This window comes from Camarhynchus parvulus, chromosome 2 (genome assembly GCF_901933205.1).
Source record: "Camarhynchus parvulus chromosome 2, STF_HiC, whole genome shotgun sequence".
Taxonomy (NCBI): domain Eukaryota; kingdom Metazoa; phylum Chordata; class Aves; order Passeriformes; family Thraupidae; genus Camarhynchus; species Camarhynchus parvulus.
In genome coordinates, this window is record NC_044572.1 from 32,686,553 (window position 1) to 32,707,000 (window position 20,448).

The 20,448-nt window shown below is 37.9% G+C and overlaps 1 protein-coding gene across 5 annotated transcripts in view; it reads left to right on the plus strand.

The window, feature by feature from the left end:
* The window catches only part of MPP6 (membrane palmitoylated protein 6), a 56,158-nt gene that overhangs the window by 23,235 nt on the left and 12,475 nt on the right, over positions 1–20,448 (plus strand). For 3 of the 5 annotated variants that reach the window (XM_030968530.1, XM_030968559.1, XM_030968549.1), the window contains exons 2-4: positions 7,156–7,274; positions 11,860–12,012; positions 20,231–20,383. In XM_030968530.1, coding sequence (XP_030824390.1) covers positions 7,158–7,274; positions 11,860–12,012; positions 20,231–20,383 — 423 coding nt within the window. In that variant the 5' untranslated portion in view covers positions 7,156–7,157. Of the gene's footprint in view, positions 1–7,152; positions 7,275–11,859; positions 12,013–20,230; positions 20,384–20,448 lie in introns of all 5 variants that reach the window. The other 2 variants (XM_030968566.1, XM_030968539.1) reach the window with 1 other exon arrangement.

Genomic DNA, 20,448 nt, shown 5'->3' on the forward strand with positions numbered 1-20,448 from the left:
GGCATTTTAGACTTCATAAAACCTGGCATTAATTACCAGAGGTACTGCAGAGAACGCAGGTTTCTTCATCCAGCTACTGTTTGCAAAATATCAGGGAGAATGATAGATGTGTGCAATAAGCTCAGCCTGTTGTATAACTTGAGTGGAGTGCAGGATGCATTCTGAAACTTTGTTGAATTTCTCCTATAACTTTTGACTACAAAGTAGTATCTTAGACTGCCTATCCACTGAATATTTTGCCTTCATTTAAAAATCTGTTCAAATATATTGTCCAGTACCCGAACTACTAAGGTAGTTGAAGAACTGAGGGTAGTACAGTCTTTCTTGACCAAATTGAAAATTCTCCTGGGGCATGTCCTAGTACTGATTTAAAGTACAGTACTCTTTGCGTGACATCAGTGTATACTTTCCTAATATCCATAGACAAAAAGTAAAAACTCACAAAAAAAATTTTAAATTTAGCCTTTTAAAAAACTTCTAGTTGACTTGCTTGTACATGCTCTGCTTTGTGCTGTATGGTGCTTAAAGATTTTTTTTCCTGTATTCTTGTCTGTTGTGTGCATGTGTGTCCTTCCTCAGTTAATAATTTCTGTGCCTGAAGCTTGCATCATTCTTCCTCTAATTACAAAAGGTCAGAAAACTTGGTAATACCTAACACTTATATAGGCTTATCTTCAAAGCATCAAGCTTAGTTAGCATGAAGTTAATTGCCTTTGTACTTTATGAAATATTTTTCTTGGCAATCCTTTAAGAAAGAGAAGCCTAACATAATTTCCTTAAAACTAGATTTTAGTGTATCTGTCCTCAATGTCTTGTTGTTGGTCATGATATATGTATTTACATAAGACTTAAGCTTTTTACTCTGCTAGTTTTGGAGTTTTGATGTTTTGTTCCCTTTTTATCTTTGCTGAGATTACTTTTAAATAGTGCTTTTATTTTTTCCAAAAGATGCAGCTGTGAGGTCCATCTGTTCACCAGAAAATTTGTGCTTCGTCTTTTTTTAGACAATCTTCGCAGCCTGAAAGAAGTATGTCTGCAGTGTTCAAGCTGGGAAAGGGTTGTTGGCTCTTCTCTATAGCTTTTGTGACCTTCACAGTCATGAAACATGGGCATGAAAGATAGAGTTGAGCCAGGTTTGATAACGGTAGGGACTGCTTGAGCTTCTATTTATTTATAGATATGTTAAAATAGCTCCATCTTGGCTTGCCAGTATACTTGGAGAAAATGAACTAAAAAAAATTAATAAACTTTTCTAAGCACTTATGCTATTTCTTTTCAATGTCCAGAAATCTAGTGGGCAGAATTTGAATATCCAGAGGAACATTCATTCTTATCAATTAGACTTTTCTTTCTTCCTTTAAAAATTCATTGCCATGTGTGATTCTGCAGTCAGTAAAGTGTTCATGCTGCAGACAACAGCTTTCTTCATTAATCAATCTTACTGCCTTTTTAGAGGAGATCTGCTGTGTTTGCTGCCTGAGGAAGGGGTCCCGTTTAGAAGAGGTGCCTGAGTGATGGTACAATGCCACGCTGCCCAGGAATGTCTGAGTTAAGGTGGCTGTCCAGGGCTGGCCCAGTGCTCCCTGCTTGGCAGTGTCTGTCAGATAGAGGTGCAAGGTGTGTGGCTGGGTGTTTGAAGGACTGTCATTGCCTCCTGCTGCAGTCAGCAGCAGCTGTGGAGCAGGTGCCTGATTGGTAGAGGAGCCTGGGATGGAGCTGCAGAGCTCCAGCACTCCTGTAGCGCTCGCTGCTCTGGAGCTGCTGCTGAGAGTGATCCTGCCCAGTGCATGCAGCTGCTGGCTGGGAAAACACAAACATAATGTTGTATGTGCTCACTGCATAGTGCTTCCCCAAAGACTTCTATCTGAAAATACGGCTTCTGAAACTTACTCTAGCAGCAGTGAGACAGCTTTGTCAGCCTTTCATACAGTCTTGGTCAATAGCCTGTTTGTGAATGAACTCGTGAAATATTCTCAGAATGTTAACTTGTTCATACGTACTCCTTTTCTGTGTTCTAGACTGCCAAAAAATGCTATAATTTGTGACTGTGGAGAGAAGTGGCCAAGACAAAGTAACTTTTTTTTTTCCTTTGCCTTTTATTTAAGCATAATGATCATTATTTAAAAACCCTAAACACAAATGGGAAAAAAAGTTACAGAGTTGTCATTGGTTAAGGGCTGGCGAAGTTAAAAATTAATCTTCTTTTGTCTGAGCTTATTGTGTGTCTTGTGAAACTTCAATATATCCCTCTTGAAAAGGTTTTAAATCACACAAGAAACTATTTCTGAAGTTTATGTATGTGACAAGATTTTAATCTAACTTTCTAGACTTTGTGTGGAGTACCTGCGTCTCCAGTAGTCCTTGAGGTATTTATTATAACTTTCTATCCAGATGAGTAGGCCATGTGGAAATAAATATGCATGTTTATTTAAATATATTATACATAATTTTCTTTTCATTCTTGTTATTTTGTAAGCCTGGAGACTAATAAAATGAAGCTGAACTAAAAAAAAATTGTGCAAAATACTCATTCTGAAAAGCTTTAATTTTCCCCAGTGAGTGACACATTTGTCTTCTGTCTGCAAATCTGGAAAATTTATTTAAATGTATGCTTCCTCTTTCCTCTACATAGAATTAATGTAGACAAGAATTAGGCACTGAAAGAAAGAATAAAAATCAAATTTGATAGAAGAATCACAGCTGAGAGCTTGGTGAAAACTTGCCTTTTTCTTACAATTACAAGAAGAAAGGAGTTATCAGGGTATCTTTTATGTCTGTTTGATCTGAACTTACTATTGTAAGGTACGATGTGTAGATTCAACCTTTGAAACATCCTTGTTTCAAAGAAGAAGGATGAAGAACTCTGTGGGAACTAGGAGGATTTAATTCTGGTTAGTAAATTTTGCATTAGGAAGTAGGATTTCTGTATTCCCACACCTCAGGACGCATGCTGTTTGCCCCAGAGATCAATTAACATCTCTTTGCCCCCTTTCCCTTTTTGAAATGGAGTTCAAATGACAAACTAGCTTGCCTGACTGTGGGGTCATATGTTTAGTAGGAATAAATTTTTCAGTGCATGTACACAGCAGACCAGTATGTTCCTGCTGAGTCTTGCTTGAGGCTTTAAACTTGCTGCGGTTATGAAGATGTTCTTTGAAAATTGACTGTGGAAATTAATTCTATGTGTATTCCCTGTCACGAAAGCCGGGGGCTGGAGTTGTAATCTCATTTTTCTTAGGAGTCCCAGCTCAGACTCAGTTCTGTTGTCACCCTTTCCTAAGAATCCCTGTATTTCAGCACCTCGCCTCAACTGAGAGTTTGTTTCTGCCACCCAGTTCCTCCTGGCTTGTCTGGAGGCTGTTGTCAGTGGGTTTCTGTGTGTGTTCCTAGGTGGTTTTGTTAACCACTGTAGTCAGCCATGCCTGTCTCATGGTGTCCTCACAAAAACAAATCCTTATGTGCTGTGATGGGAGTTTAAAGTTTTCCCCAGATGGGTCACTGAATATAGAAACAGTCTTGTCTTCAGAGAGAGGGAGGTGAACGGTAGAGCTCTCAAAGTCACTTTGGTCTTATTATTTTCCTGTAAAAGATGGGACAAGAGAGGGGAGAGAGACCCAATTTGTTTTCCAGTGGAAAAGCACACATACTCTCTTTATTGTACACCTAAGTACCCAATAATAATAAGCACTTCTGACAACCTGGTTTATGCAGTTTGTTCATGTAGTCCTTAGTTCTTCAGTATGCCTGACTTGAATGTAAGTTCTACAGGGCTTTCTACCCCCCAGTGAGTAACTTCTATCAACATTTCAAGGGCAGATTCACCACAAAAGAGATGTGAACCTGAAAAGGCAATTCTTGATGGGATATTTAGATTTGGTAGTCTCAAAACTCCTCAGTTCCATCTGTTTCTTGCTTGGTAGGAGCTGATCTTTTAAGTAAAACTTTCCTACCTAAGTACTTTCATCTTCAGCTTTCATTCCTGCTGCTCAGGAATAAGATAAGATGCTTTTTCAAAAGTGCTAAGGTGGCTTTATCCCTGGAAAGAAAAAAGTGAAATTGTTGAAATGAGTGCTACTTGAAATTCCATGTGAATCTACATTATTCTGAAAGATCATTATAATTAAGCCTGGAAGCAAAGTATCTCTTTTTGTTTGTTGTCTAATAGACCCTAGAATGAGTAAACAAAAGCCTCTTGAATAGATACAGAAGAAACGGTTCCATAATACATTTCCCAAAGTGTCTTCCCTTCCTCCCACCTCTGCTCTTAGTCTTTAGATAAATCAAGTTTTTTGGAAGTACATGTATGAATATCTAAGGCATATGTAGTCAGTATATTGCTTAGACTTTCAAAGCTGTTTTTACACGTGAACAAATACCAGCTTTTCACATTAAACAGGAACTATATTTGAAAGTGGCCTGTGACTTGTATAATACATAATAAACACTGAGATTAAAATGCTTTGTCTAGTCCATCAAAAAAAGTATCCATATATTTGTGGTCTATTCTTTTTGAATAAACCAGCAGACATAATTCCTGTTGGAATATGCTCTTGATGATTTTTTTGGCAAATAACATTTGATCATGTTCTGAATATTTTGCCAGGTGAGTGTAAAGCAGTGAAACATGGTGAGGCATATAAATGTTCCTCTGCCTACCATGTGCTGCGTAACAGGTGCAAAGATTGTCGAATCTTAACCTTTCTCTCAGGCTAAAAGTTTTTTGCTTAACATTGTAACTGATTAAAATAAAGGGATACTTGAAGGTATTATTTTTTATTCAACTACTTAGATAGTTCCCCATCTTCCCTTTAAGATGGGGAACTGTCTACACCAAGACAGTATTGAGCCTCATATTGTGTTCAAACACAAACAATAGAGCATGAGTAAAGGTGCCTTATCCTGCCTTTTTGGTTTGCTTCCTAATATTGAGACAACACTATTTATAACTAAGAAAACTCTTGCCATGATGGCTGTGTCATGAGGCAACCAACACACAACTGTAGGAACCTGTTTCTGAGAACAGCTGGTTTTGATTTTGATGACCTGGAATGCATGTCTGCCTTTGTGAATATTTTGAACTCTGCATGTTGATAAAGCTGGTTGCTGTTTTCTAAAAATGCTGAAATATACTTAAGTAGTTCTGATGCTAGATGTTTGTGAAACCTTTATTGAATAAAATATTAATTTGAAAAATACCCTGACTACTTGCATGAAGACATTCTTCTGTAGCTTAAAATTGCTCTTAACATTTTCTTTTTGATGATAAAGGGACTATTAGGGACTATTTTTTAAAATTTTATCTAAGGCAGAATTCTGAGAGGCTCAAGTAAGAAACAGGATAATGTCATGAAGATAATATGAACAATATGTTTATTATAAATGTTTTTGTCACCACCAAGTGCTGGAATTGCAGCTGGTAGTTGAGATGCGTACTTTGACTTCAAGGAAGCTTTGCATTTTCTCTGATTATTTGTAGAAGAAAAAGTGCTAACCTGAAATCCCTTAAAAAAGAATTTGCACAACTGTTAAAAATGTAAAGAAATGTTATTATTCTAACACTTGCATTATTATGCAGCACCTATGACATGAATTGGCCAGAAGCATCTGACCACTTCTGCAGATAGTACAGCTTGTGTGACTACATTAAAAGTCACAATCTGAAACTGGGAATTGAGAAAATGTGAAGAAGGCAGTTTCATCTGCAGCTGAACTAGTCAGGATGTAGGATATACCTGATCTGGGGAAGTTGTGGACTGTTTGCATGGTAATTTTGTGACTTTATGTAATGTGTGGTTGCTGACAGGACTTCGTCTGTTATGAAGTAGAAATAATGCTGCTTCAAAATCTGAAAACATACAGTGTTATTTTCCCTCCTACTCATGGTTTCACAGAAAATTCACTTTTTTTGAAGCTAAAAGTGTGGTTAAAACATTTAACATAATACAGGTCTTTTGACATGCACTGCTGTAGTTAAAATGTTGCACGTGAGTTGATTTGCTTGTTGAAAAGTCAGTTCCACTTAACAGAAAGAATGGACAAATTTTTTTCTTCAGATGGAATTTTCTAGGAAGAATTGGAATCAGAAAGTAGGTGTTGAGAAATGCAGTTTGTTCTGTTACTATGCAGTTTCATAATAGCTTTCATTATAAAGCAGTGAGGAAATTTAAGGGTAAATTCCTGTGTGGGAGAAGGGGCATATAGGCTTTTCTAATTCTCTTGATATATACTACTCTGCAACATGCAGAGCATTGCAGAACACTGTTTATTCCAAGGCTTCTGGGCTTGTTGGGGATCTCAACAGGAGATTTTTTTAGTACACCTGTGTGTGTGTCTATTTGAACATGCATATGTAGCTTGGCAGGAGTTTAAAAGAATAAAGTTAAGAACAAGAGCTAATTCTCTTACCTCAATGACTTCAGGGGATCAGACAGACAGCTGGGATAGTGGCATTTTCTGACATTTCTTTGGGCAGCATTGTTGACTCTCAGCCAAGAGTGGTTCTCTCAGCGAGTCTGAGGGTACCGGGCAGGCACGGCACATTTCTCATTGTAGGGTGTGCTTCCCACTGCAGGTGGGACCAGGCTGGCGTTAGTGCACTTAGCGCCGGACGGCAGTGGGTCAGGACTGGCTGTAAAGGACTGCCGGGGTGGACACAAGTGTTCCCACAGTAAGAGCTGCCTTGGAAGCAAATTTTTGGTTTAAAAAATTTGGTTTGGAACTACATGGTCATTTTTACAACAGTGAATCTGCCTCTACAGGCATTGTGAAACTTGTGGTTGCTGTATGTATGAGGGCTGAAAACTTCTTCTGAAAAAATATGAAATAAAAAGAGTACTGAAGGAGTTGATTTTATTGTATTTGGAAGATTATGCATACTTTATACATAGTTTATGCTTGTTTGGTTTTTCAATCCTTAGTAGCAAATCTTGGAAAGAATGTGCTGGGCCTGGATTCAGTTGGATATAACCTGTATTTCATTTTCAGACACACACACGCAAAAAAAGTTCTTTTTCTGTTCTGTCCCCTTGTTCTCAGTAGATGTATTTGACTGCTTAACGTCTTTAAAGTTAATGTTGTGGTGTTTCCCAGAGCTTTTGCTCCTTATGGAAGCCTGTTTTGGTCAGTATTTACTTTTTGTTTTTGTTTTGTCAGCAGCCATGCAGCAGGTCTTAGACAACCTTACTGATCTGCCGACATCGACAGGCGCTGAAGAAATAGACCTGATTTTTCTTAAAGGCATTATGGAAAACCCCATCGTAAGATCGCTTGCTAAGGTATTTAAATTTGCTACTTTGAGTAGAATCTGGAAATGTTTTAACTCTTACATTATTTTGTGAACATTGAGTGTGGATTGAGGTATCCACAACACGTTGTTGGTTCATCTTATTAAAAGACTTGAAGATGAGCTTGAAGGTGAAGAGTTCATAATTTCTGTGCATGCTGGTTAATAGTTACATGGAAGAACCTAGAGGAAGATAAAAAATTCAGAGATTACAGAAATAAAGTTACATTATTTATGAAGAAAAATCATAATATTTGGAATTAGAAGCAGTTGGTTTTAATGTAGTCTTGTAACCACTGTTGTGTGCATAACCCATATGCCTTCTGACTTTTAGCGGTTTTGCCAGAGGTGAAAAGTAAGAGCAGTCACCTTCATTATCCTGTGGCATAAAAATGTTTTCTTTTCATCTTTAGCTCAAAACTACTTTCTGATATGCCAGGAAAATATTCTCTCCATGCCCTTTCCTGAATCTCAGACTAATAATTTTATCATTGATTGTCAGCTCTCTAAAACATGGATTATCCTAAGATTTTGTTCTTGGATTACAAAAATCTTTTATGTATGAGTGGTAGCAATCAATTATAAATATGTAAGGTGATATTTGCAAAAAAATCTTTGGACTCTTTAATTAAAATGTAGCTGGTCTTACCAGTAGGAAATGCAGTCAAATACTGCACATCACGTATATACATTCTTAATCTTACTTCATAAAAATAAGCTCCTTTCTTGAGGAAAACCCAGTTAACTTAAATGCAGCTGTCTCTTTAATAGGACTAGACATCTGAAAGCAGTGCCCTCTGGGCAGGTATGAAATCCTCTGTAAAGGTAAAGGATTGTTGCCCATAGATTTTGTTCAGTATAAAAATCTGGAAAGGAAAACTTCTCATGAGAATTCATATAAGAATCTACTTCTGTTTGGCTGTTCAAAAAATTGGTTTTAAGTTGAAGACATGGCACAGTAATAAATTTAGAAGTAATGGAAGTGTCTTATCTGCTGGTGAGATGACTGCAGAGAGAAGGATTTGTGTACTAAATTTACTAGAGTAAGTAAAAGCATTTTTTTACTGACAATGGGAACAACTTTGTCTGCTGCATAAGTCATCTTGAATATTTATCATGAAGAAAATGTTCACTGCAAAGCCTTTTTTTCTTATAAAGAATTTGTGCTTTAATGGCCAGTAACAATTAGGTGGAATTTAATGACTACCAGATGTAAAAAAAGTGCTTGTAACAGATTCTTAACTATACACATGCTTTATCTAGAATGCTTAAAGGTTTTAATTGTGTTCGTATGGTGTGACTGCACTCATATTTTCTTAGTAATTATTTTGGAAAAATCCTCAGTCTTAACAAGCAGTGCTAAATAAGGATAAGATCAAAACACATTTGGTGAAGTGTATGTAATTCACATATTTGTCCCTAAAAATACATAAACTTGCTTTTCTATTCGAAGAGCTGGTTCTCAGTTCTCAGTCATCTCAGTTCTCTGAGATGGTTACATTGTTTAAGCAGAATAATTTCAAAGCAGGCCAGAAATGCAAAAGCTTTTTCATTTTCCTTTATTAGCCAGTTATTAAGACTAATCATTATGTAAAGTACGCCAAAAAGGACAATAAGAAACTTGGGGAAATGTGCCACAAGCTATACAAACTTGTTTTCTCCTTTTGGACCTTAAATAAATGAATATGTATAGTAGTTTGCAGTATTTTGCAGTGCAGTTTGGCTGGTCTTTTAAAACTGGGTTACATTCATTTCACACTTTTCCTGTATAGAATAAAGGTAATAAGGTAGGAATTACAGTGGTTTTTTTTGGATAGCGTTCTTTCACTGAACCTTTCCACTTTTCAGTAGGTAGTAGAAGAAAGGAGAATTGTTATCATTGTAAAATGTTTTTTCCTGTCACTGATGTTTATAGAATCATAGAGTAGTTTTGGTTGGAATTGGCCTTTAAAGGTCACCTTGTCTAACCCCCTTGTGATGAGCCGGGACATCTTCAGCTAGATCAGGTTGCTCAGGGCCCCATCCAGCCTGACCTTGATTGTTTCCAAGGATGGAGTGTTTACAACCTTTCTGGGCAACCTATTGCAGTGTTTTACCACACCCATCCTAAAACTTTTCTTCCTTGTATCTAGTCTCAGTTTATCTTCTTTTAGTTTAAATCGTGATGCCCTGTCCTAAATAACTGTTGGAAAATAACTGCTGAACTTGGAACAAGCATGAATTCTCCTCAGTTTTGCTACTGAACTATGGTATCAAAACTTTCTTCTTCTGTATTGTTAACTATTCTCTCAAACCTCAAAACTTTTTCTTCTTTCTGCTGTTACACTACTGCTTTTAGCATTATATCACAGCCTACAGGAGACCAGGTGAATGCCCAGCCCAGGGCAAGGAAACATCTTCGGAGTAATCTATAAGCATTTAGTCCAGTATTTAAGATGTCAGATTGTTGGAGGTAAAAGCCTTACTATTTGAACGTTTGGCAGGTATGATATATACTGAATGCACAGAAAGGGCTCAATTCAGTATCAATATTTCTGAAATGTTCTATTGAAATGAAAAAAAAATTGCAATATCCAAGTTAGGTATTCCTATTTGTTTGTTTTTTAACTTACTTATACCATTCCGTATCCTGTTACTCCTCAACATATTACAGGATCAGAGATTGTTTACTGATAAAACTTTATGTTCCCCAGTATATACATGGCCTTGATTTTGGAGTGAAGGTTGAGAATGTTTGTATTTAGATTATATCACCCAGTTAGTGGTGGTTTTTTGAAAACAATGAGTGAGAAAAAAGGTAACCCATATTCTCTAATCTTACAATGGTTTTGCAGTTGGGTTGTGTCTAAAAATCACTAGATTTGTGTTTTTACTTGCTATAGAAGAACTAAACTGTAAAAGAAGGATATTGTTTACTGTATGTGTTCTGTACAAAATAGCATTCCCTTATAAAGGAGAATGTGTGTAGGTGCCGAGCTTCCTATAACTTTGTAATTACAGTTGTTTGGCTTGTGTGTGTTGGTGTTGGAGAATGTTTGAAATGTCTTTCTGTTAAGTTAACCTTTCCAGAGTTTGGCCATCAGGCCTGCAGAAACAGCATTTTATAGATATGAAGTACAATTTAATACTTCGATGATTTCAGGGAGTAAAGTTCTCTGCTTTTAGCAAAATTTTATTTTATTGTCAATTTTAAAGCAGTAATAAGAGAGCAGAAGTGCTCACATACCTTCAAATTATATCTGTGGGAAGTATATATAGATGACTCTGAATTATATCTATTATGTATTTGGTTTTTATATGCCAAAGTAATTGCTCCTTTGTAAATTTCTTGTTGCTACAGTGTTGAAAATAACTTTTAATTGAGAATCTGTGTTATTTTTGGCCTCCTCTTATTCCCTAGTTCTGTGATAGAGCACTATCTGTAATAAATAAATTAAGCATTCAGAGATGCTTCTCTTCCTGCTCAAAGCACCTACCTTTCAATGAATTTCAGTATCTGCAGAGTTCAGGAAATGATCATGTCTGCAGGAATAGCTCTAGAAATAGATGAAATGTTATCAAAGAATCACAGGATGGTTGAGGCTGCAAGGGACCTCTGCAGGGCATGTGGTCCTACTCTCCCTACTCAAGCAGGGCCACCTGGAGATGGTTGCCCAGGACCACATCCAGACAGCTTTTGAGTATCTCCAAGGAGGGAAACTGCCATCTTCTTTGGGTAACCTGTGCTAGGGCTCAGTCACCCTCATGCTGGAAAAAGTGTATCCTGATGTTCAGACAGAGCTTCCTGAGTTTCATTTTATGCCCACTGCCTGCTGTCCTGTCACCAGTCACCCCTGGAAACAGGCTGTCCCTGTCCTCTTTGCATAGTATACCTTCTGTACACATTGATGAGATTTCCCTGAGCCTTCTCTTTTCCAGGCAGAACAGTCCCAGCTTGATGAGCCTTTCCTCAAATGTCAGGTGTGCTCCAGACCCTTCATCATATTTGTGGCCTTTCACTGAGCTCTTTGCAGAACATCCAGAGTGTTCCAGGTGTGGCCTTGCTAGTGCTGAGTAACAGTCACTATTCCAGTAACACTTTTAATGCAGCCCAGGATACTGCTGGCTGCCTTTGACTCCAACTTTTCTTTAGCATTTCCTTCAGGTAGGCAGATTTTAGCAGGTAGAATGTGCTGTTCAGAAGGTGTTTGAATGCGAGGAGTCTGAGGTATGTTTTTCTTGCAGACTCTGAAAAGATCCCATAGTTCCTTTTCTGCCCTTCTTCTAGAAGGTGTGCTTGTCCAGGGTTCCAAAGCAGGAAAGGTCCTGAGGTGCTGTACTGTTGATAGAGCAGCTTGGTGTATAGAGCATAGAGGAGATATGCACTTAAAAGCCTCTCTGGTATGTGCTGCTTATAAAGTTTATTGGATCCTGTAGTTGAGCATGCAAAATCCTTCAGCAGTTCAGTCAGGTTATCTTATATATAACTTTTCTGGCTTTTCTGCTGAACATTGCACTGAGAAATTACTTGAAAAGTTTATAGATTTGAACCACTCAAAACTTATTGACATTATAGTCTTATGTGTTTAATCTTACAGGCTCACGAGCGACTGGAAGATTCTAAACTTGAGGCTGTCAGTGACAACAACCTGGAGCTGGTGAATGAAATTCTTGAAGACATCAGTCCCTTAGCAAATAAGGATGAAAATGTTGCAGAATTGGTTGGAATACTCAAGGAGCCTCATTTTCAGGTGCCACCTTGTTACTGTATGTTACCAACTTACTGTATCAGTGTCCACTACAGATCTAGGAATAACAATGAAACAAAACCTGAACTATAACAGCATGTAATATGTAGGATTTTACTCCAAATAAAAGGTAAATCAGCAGCCATGTTAAAAATAAACTTGATTTTATTCTTTGATATAATTTCAAAAACACCTTTACTCACTGTATTAAATTCTACTGGAGTTTCTGTTACAAATCTTGGACAAGCTTTTACTTCCTGTATGGACTTTCCATAAAAATTCCCCAAAGGCTTGCTTCATCCATAACATTTCCAGGTGATCTCAGTTTCTGATCATGAGCATTGTGCATTTCAGTTCAGCTGTTTGCACTCATACTCATGTGTAAGACGTACGGTTTGCAGAGTGAATGAACGCGATTCTTCTGTGAGCTGATCTGCACTGCAGCTGAAGCTGGGACTCCGCAGCCCTCTCACTGTTGCTCTGCTTAAATGAAGTGTTGATATATGCTTGTCAAAAGCAGATGTTTTTCCATTTTGCTGTTTCTCTGACTAGCTTCTGTACTGAGCCTCAAAGATCAAGGTTTGAAAATCCTTTGTAGATTCTGGCCTTTCTAGGTAGGGTTCAGTGGACTTTGCTACTTCAGTGGACTGCTACTAAGCTAAAGGTATTCTGTAGAAGAACATAAACAACTTTTTGCCATGGTATAAGTGGGTTTCTTTTGGCAGACAGCTATGAAGTCATAGGCATTTTTGGGATAGATGAGTTTAAACACACTTTTCCCCCAGGTTTTTCATTACATGTTTTACAAACATAGCAGTGAGATATATTACTGTTTAACATGGATAAACACTGAAAATGCTTTTGGTTGTATTGTGTCCTATTGGGAAAGGAATGTCTTCAAGAACTCAGCTTTTGGGACAGTAGCTTTTCTGAGTGCTGACAATTCCTCTGCCTCTCGTGTGTTGGCCTCCCTTGTGCTCTTACTTGTCCAGAAAGGCATCATAACAGAGTAATGAAAAACTATGATTGGAGACTTACTGGTGCATAAACCTGCAAATCAGTCTTTGATCCTGTTGAAGAAATTGGTACTTGAAAAGGACTGGATGAGTTTGGAGGAATTGATAGTTAAAATGCACAAGGATTAGAACTGAGGGCCTGCTGTGCACTGACAGACCTGACAATGATCCATTGTGTTAGACAGAGAAAATACAGCTGAAAGTCAAAGAGGATGATGAATCAAAAGATGAAAAGGGCATAACAATTGAAGTGCTGCACTTTGAAAGGCTCAGTAGCAGTGATCTCTGGGGGGAGATGGCAAAGGCCAGAGAGAAGCTTGGGAAAAGGATCTTTGGGGTGGAAACTGGAGATGGCTTGTAGGAGACAGATCAAATAAGAATTTTTGGGTGACTAGGAATCAAATAAGAATTACTGAGTGAATAGGCAACACTAAGGCAAACCCAGCATTTATTCCTGTTCTGTGGTCAGATCTACAGAGAGGCAGAACATGATGTTGGTGTCAGATACTTCATTAGTTCAGGCTTGAGCAACATAAACATGTAATGTAAAAGTTCCAAAATAACTGGTGAACTGGAATGTCAGTATTTATGCTCTTTCTTGTACCTTTTTTGTTGCTTGATATATAAGGAGCAGACATGAAACTGCATATATGCTATCTTAACTTTACAGTTTTGCTCAGTTTTAGTGCTTCCTAATTGTATGTTAAAGGTCCATTCAGCAAACATCTCTTCTGTTTTCCTTCCCTGTCTCTGCAGTAGGTGTCTAGTGAAGGCTGTAAGGCTTCAACAAACCAACAATGATACCTTCCAAAATGTGTTGTGAAGATTTAGTGATTTGTTGCCAAGACTTCTGAGTGAGAAGTAGTGTCATCCACCTATGGTTCTCTTCCATGAGCTTATTCAGGTTTTTTTTCAACCCATATGAAAATCTGTCATTTATGGCATCCCCCATCTGAGTGGAGACTGTGCTCTTTTGGTTTTGAGGCTGTCTCCTGTCAATTTCACTTAATATTCCTGTCCTCTTGTGTAGGAAGAAAGTGTACACTTTTTCTTAATCAGCTTTTCCATGTTACTTGTAGTTTGAGAGACCTCATTGTGTCTGTTTGTGTCAAATAAATAAAATTAAGGGAAACAAAGCTGTATACAGCATGGATTTCTAAAGTAGTATCATAAATTACGTTGCATTTCCTACTCATGGCCTAAAAGTTCCTAGTATTTGGTTTGCCTATTTAACAGCTGATGAATAGAACAGAAGAGTTCAGTTAGAAGGGACCTACAGGGATCATCCACTCCAGCTGCCTTACCAATTCAGAGCTGACTGAAAATGAAAGCCTGTTATTCAGGGTGTTATCCAAATGCCTGTTAAACACTGACAGACATGGGGCGTCAACCACCTCTTTAGGAGCCTGTTCCAGTGTTTGACCACCCTGTCAGTAAGGAAGAGGTACCTCTAAGCTCAGGGAGAGTAGAGGTGGATTGCTTGTTAGGCTCAGTTTGGCTGTGTATTGTTTACATCTTTGAGATACCATTTCTGAGTCTGTCAGTTAATGCATTAAGCTAGGATTGTGTTTTCCCTTGTAGTCTGTGTTGAATTTAATTTGCCTTGTTCTCAGTCTATTGCTCATGAGGTGCATCTGCAGGTTACAGGCAGTTGTTTCAGTCCTTGGGTAGCTCATCAGCAACAGCAAACTGTCATTTCACTTCTCATCCCCATTTCCTAGGTCATTTATCTGACATGTCACTATATTGGCAGGTGTAGAACTGAGCCCAGATGCCTGTGGAAATCACCTGATGACATGAATTCTGAAAACTAAAAATAATGTATTCCTGGCATCAATTTTTCTGTCTTCTAACCAATATTTTCTTCCACTTGAAAGCCTTACTGCTTATCCTGTTATAGTTTTGTTTTGCTGAAAGACTTCTGCCAAAGGGCTATGGAAGTTAACTAAGGCTAACTGCCTTGTTTCCATGCTTGTTGGTGACTCTTCCAAGGAATCTGACTAGATTTGAGAAGCATAACTTCTTTTATTAAGCATGTTGATGCTTTCCCATGATCCATTGTGTCCAGTAATTCTGGGTTTTATGGAAACTTCGGATATGTTTGGTATCAGTGTCACACTTACTGTTTGCAGTTTGTTGACTCTTCCTTGGAACGTAGTTTAAATATTAATGTCATGGTTATTACTTATATGCTGCTTCTTATAGTGTTGGGTGAGTCATGGGCATGTAAGAAAAATACAGTGCAACTGTGTTTGCTGCAAAACCTGGATTGTACAAAAAGGACAAAACAATGCAAAAGGAAGAGAAAATAGATGGTTAAGATAGTTAAATGCTGACCTGGAGAACTGGTCTATTCATCACTCTATCAGAATTGGAATTCATTAAAAAAAAGTCTGAAGAAGTCTTAATTTGTATTTTTAAAGTTTATTTTCTATGTGCCTGTTGTGAGGCATTCAGTCTCATTTGCAGAAACAATGAGCAGTTTTGGCTGCTGTGTATGGGCAAAAACACCTATCTACTTACTTCTTCAAAGTATATCTGCTGTGATTAATTTCTGAAGCCAAAAATTAGGGAGAATTTTCAGCCCTTAATTTTGTACTTCCATTACCCATGTGAAGGCAAGCAACAAAATCAGCTGAGGTCAAAGTACTGTTTTTTATTTAACTGACATCATAGTTAAGACCACTCTAGAAGTACTTCTAGGACAAATTGCAGACCAAAATGTAGATATAGTATCTTTTTTTAAGGCTTGGGAAAGCTATGTGTCTCCTTCTGCAAAAAGGAAACAGAAAATTACCTAAATACTCAATAAATAAGTGCTATCATTTCTGCCTCATTTGGTGCAAGTAGGCATATTCCAAATTCTGCATGAAGGGAAAGAGGAAAAATACAATGTCAATTGCATTTATAGAAAAAGTCTTTTACATCCTTTCTCCAGTTCAGTAAAAGTGCTAACAACCCAACCTGACTCTTTGAAAGTTCCACGGACACTACTGTGTCATTGGTTTAGAGGCTGACTGTATTTTACAAATGAATGGTTCCACTTTATCACAGTCTCACCTTACAGTTGTAACCTGCCTTGGCATACAAATATAAAATGCGATCTACAAGGCATCAGTACAGTAGTTTGTTTGGATGTATCATTTAGTGCTAGAAATACCAAATTACAGGACTTCATTTTTTCTACACATTTTTGTAGAAGAGCATTTGGGAAGGACTAACTCTGGTGTTCAGGTGCATGCCTGGCTGTATTATTGTCTCTCTTTTCTCCTTTTGTTTCCTTGTTTTTTCATCCCTTCCACTCTTTACCCTTTTTAGTTTTAACTGAACTTTTCAGAGGTCAAAGTGTGAAAGTTCTAATGAGTTTCACAGTATTGATGGCTGGCCAGTAGGTCAGTATGTGTTGGAGAGCCAGCTGGCACGTGCTGCACATGGAAAAGGCTGTAGCAAATCTTACCAGACAATAGCTGGAGAGCAGAAGACAGGAGTGGTAAGAGAGGTTGCCTTGAGGAAAGAAACAGCAGTGAAAAATTTTCACACTGTTGGAGTGGTTAAACATGCAGAAGAATCATTTCTACTTCCTTTTGGAAGAGCTCGTTTTGTTACTTACACCCTTCAAGAATTAGCTAAACCATTCATCCTAAATAGATTCTGCTGGCAATAAAATACTTAATCTGAAAAGCAGCCAGTATTGTCTTCTACTAGTTAGGTTTGTAAGGGCTGATACCTTTAAAATGCTTCATTTAGAAAAAGTGATCTTAAATTGTCTCCTAGACAGATATTAATATATAGGGTTATTTTCCCTACGTATTCTTGTGTTCTTACCATCCCTTCTGATTTTTCTGAGGTCATAAATGATTCCCTCACTTTTCCAGGAGAGCCTTTAAAATGTGTTCTTTTCACATGAACATTAGGGGTCTCTAGTCTATTTATTAAGTTCTAATATTTAAACAAGGTTATCGGGGAAGGCTAACACAGACTGAGTGCATAAAAGAGGAAAGAAACTATTTTAGATACTTCTAGGAAGTTAGGAAAGAAGGCCCTGAATTCAAGACTATAGAGTCATTCTACTCTTGTGTATTCCCTCCCACCACAGCCTCCAGTTTGTAATTTAATTGTTCCTTTGGTTCAGAATTGGAGAAATGGTCATTCTCTTATTTAGGGCAGTGCTTCATAACATGTTTCGATTGTGTTGAGAATTTTTTTAATGAAAAACAAATGTTGAGTTTGAACTTGGCTTCAGTACTGCAGAGAGCCTTGCATGTTTAATGGTTCTCTGATTACTGAATTTTCAGTTAAGTTTTAAAATAATTTTTACCTGTCAAATATATGCAGCCACAGGAAACTACTGTAAAGAGATCAATATCTTCTAAGTTTATTAATTGTTTTTTGACAATGTCTTGTATAAAGTCTTGCATACTGTCTGTCACAGGACTGTGTTTCCACTGGAATCTGTGTTCTTGTGATTTGTAGCAGTTCTCCTAAATGCCTTTTTTTGACAATATTGGCATTCTTTCATGAGAACATTTCTACAGCTATCCAGTCTTGGATAACCAGGTGATCCTGTTTACAGGAGGGAATTTTGTGTGGAGGAAACTTTGAACCATTTTGTGATTGTTGATCAGTCCATGTTGTTTTGCAGACTTTGGCAGTGGTTTTATATGTGTTCCAGCACCAGTATAGAAAGGTCAGATTCCAGTGGAGCTCTGGACTTGCAGGAGCACAGGATATCACTTTTTCGGGCATCACAAGAAAGAAACAAGAGAAGTTCATGTAACTGTATTTCTCAGTTCTCCCAGCCATGTTCCTGAAATAAGAAAGTAACTTAGGACATAAAATGTTGGCCAGTATCTGACAGTGGTACAGACACAAGGCCCCATTGCCAGGTGCCTGTACTTAAGTGTTCTCCAGGACTGTAGGTCATGACCTGGCTGGCTGGAAACAGGCTCATAAAACTGGTACAGATTCTTGAGTTTCAGAACTGAGAGTTAGGTATGGGACAGTAATAAGTTAACTGTGCCTTCAGGAAACCAATGAACTACTTTTTTAAAGAAAACACTAGAGTTGTGGGCAGTCCCTGATAGTCCTTCTGTGACTCAGGCCTTGTGTAAAAGGAAGAAGGAAATAGGAAAAAGATCCTTTGACTGAGAGATGGTTAAGTAGCAGTTGTATGAATTCATGCTTATCCATAAAACTGAGTGGTTAAAAAGGATCAGAATGTGAAATGGGATCAGATTTAAGAACTGAAGAATTTTATGGAGCATTTTAATTTGAAAAGGATGACACAGACTGTTATCTTAGTAGGCTTTCTGGACTGTGGATCAGATTATAATCTATAAATTGCATTACCATTAAAGGGCAGAGACCTGTCCAGGCAGCTGTGTGAGGCTTTATGAGTAGTGAGTTGAGGTCAGAAGCTTCAGGGACAATTTGTTCTAGCATGTGACCAGAAGAAAACTGGAAGTTTCATACCACTGTATCTACCTGGTTTTATGAGTGCTAATCTGTAAAAATGTGTTGCTGATGCAAATTAGTTTCATTTTGGAAATTTAGAAAGATCCAAAAATATGTTGCTTGCAAACATTGGCAGAGAGATCTGTTCTCCTGGTTTCTGGATTGGATGTGTCTTGGATAGTGAAGAATTAGAAATTGCTACCATCTGACAGCTGCTTGATTTAAATAAATGATTGTTTTTCCTATTTAATTTGATTTGGTTTGTGCCCACAGTATCAGAACAGCCACAATAAGCAGCTGTCTTTACAGTCTTAATGGAAGGGGCAAAATCGGTGAATTAATACTTCCTTCTAACCTCAAGTTGAAATATCAGCAGGTTCATCGTGTAATGGGCAGATTAAAATGACTGTTCAGGTTTGTGACATTTTGAGGGCTTGCATGCTGAGCTTAGCACTAACCTAATGTGGTTGCACAGCCTTTAGCTTAGAGGTGGCTTACAGAAGAATGGATGGAGCAGACTGCATAGCAAATCATGACTCTTACCTGCTCGCCTGCTCTGCTTTCTGGTAGTTTGCTGTCTTCCTCTGGCATGTGCATGTCAGTATCAGTGATAGTCCCATGGTGTCTTTTTTTTTAGCTGCTTCTGTGACACAGTCAGTGTCCTGCCTTAAGACCATATCTGACCAGTCACTGTTGGAAACAAAGCTGTGTAGTTGGAGGCCCAGTAGGCATCTCTTCTGCTTGCTGCTGCTCTCTGTGTATCTGTCAGTGTGACTCCCTGTGCTGTAGGATGCTTTACCTTGGACTACCGTGTATGATGGATATCAGGTGTCCCTGTTCCTCTCACAGAATCACAGAATGGTTTGGGTTGGAAGGGAGCTTAAAGATCATCTTGTTCCAGATCCCCTGCCACGGGCAGGGACATCTTACACTAGAAGGTGACAGAAAGACAGAAAGTCTGAAAGTCTCCACTGTCTTAGTGCACAAGTTTGATCTTGGTTTATCTGTATGTATTGTCTTAAAAATTTTTCTTTATCCTAAGATATGTTTTATGAAAAAATTATGCCTAAATTACATTGTCTTCCAAACATGATTATATTCATTTGGATCTCCTCCTTCTACTTTGTATTTACGTATGTGGACTGGAGAAAACACTGTTAACTCTAAGGTCTGAGCTCCTGTCTTCCAGAAAGTAAACTCTGTAAGCTTGGATTCATTTGTTACTAGAATTCTGTCTTGGCTTTATGCAAGCAGGAAGCATTCATTCTGCAGATAGCTAGAAATCCTTGCATACTTGTCATTATCCAAATTACTGTGGAAGAAAATTTTATTGGATTAACCACAAGTATCTAATGATGAGTTATCTTCATTTTTTTGCAGTGGGCTGGCTGTTCATTTACTGTAACAATTTGCTCAGATACTGTCTCATTAGGTGGAAGACTATTTTAGGTACTCCTTTTTCTGTCTTGTTCCCTCGTAACATCACACATTCCTCCCCAGTTTAGTTACATTTCTCCTATATTTCCTTAAGAAGCAGCATTTTTATCTACAAGATAGGATATTTGCCGAGGCAATAGGCTTATCAGTTCATGTGAGCACTTATTGTGTCCATTTTTGCTTTATTTCATGTGAAGTAATGGTATTATGACCTGATCCCAAAAGGACAGATTCAGTGGTTATTCAGCACTAAATCCTTTCACAAACAGTTATTTCATTACTCTAAAAAAGATTTTTTTTCTGTTTCTTTGCAGTCACTCTTGGAAGCACATGATATTGTGGCTTCAAAATGTTATGATTCCCCTCCTTCTAGCCCAGAAGTCAATAATTCTTCAGTGAACAACCAGGTTGTTCCAGTAGATGCTATTCGTATCCTTGGAATTCACAAAAGAGCAGGAGAGCCACTGGTAAGTAATTGAGGGTGAGTGTGTCTTTAAAATGCTAGTGAAAATGTTTGCACATACCTGATTTC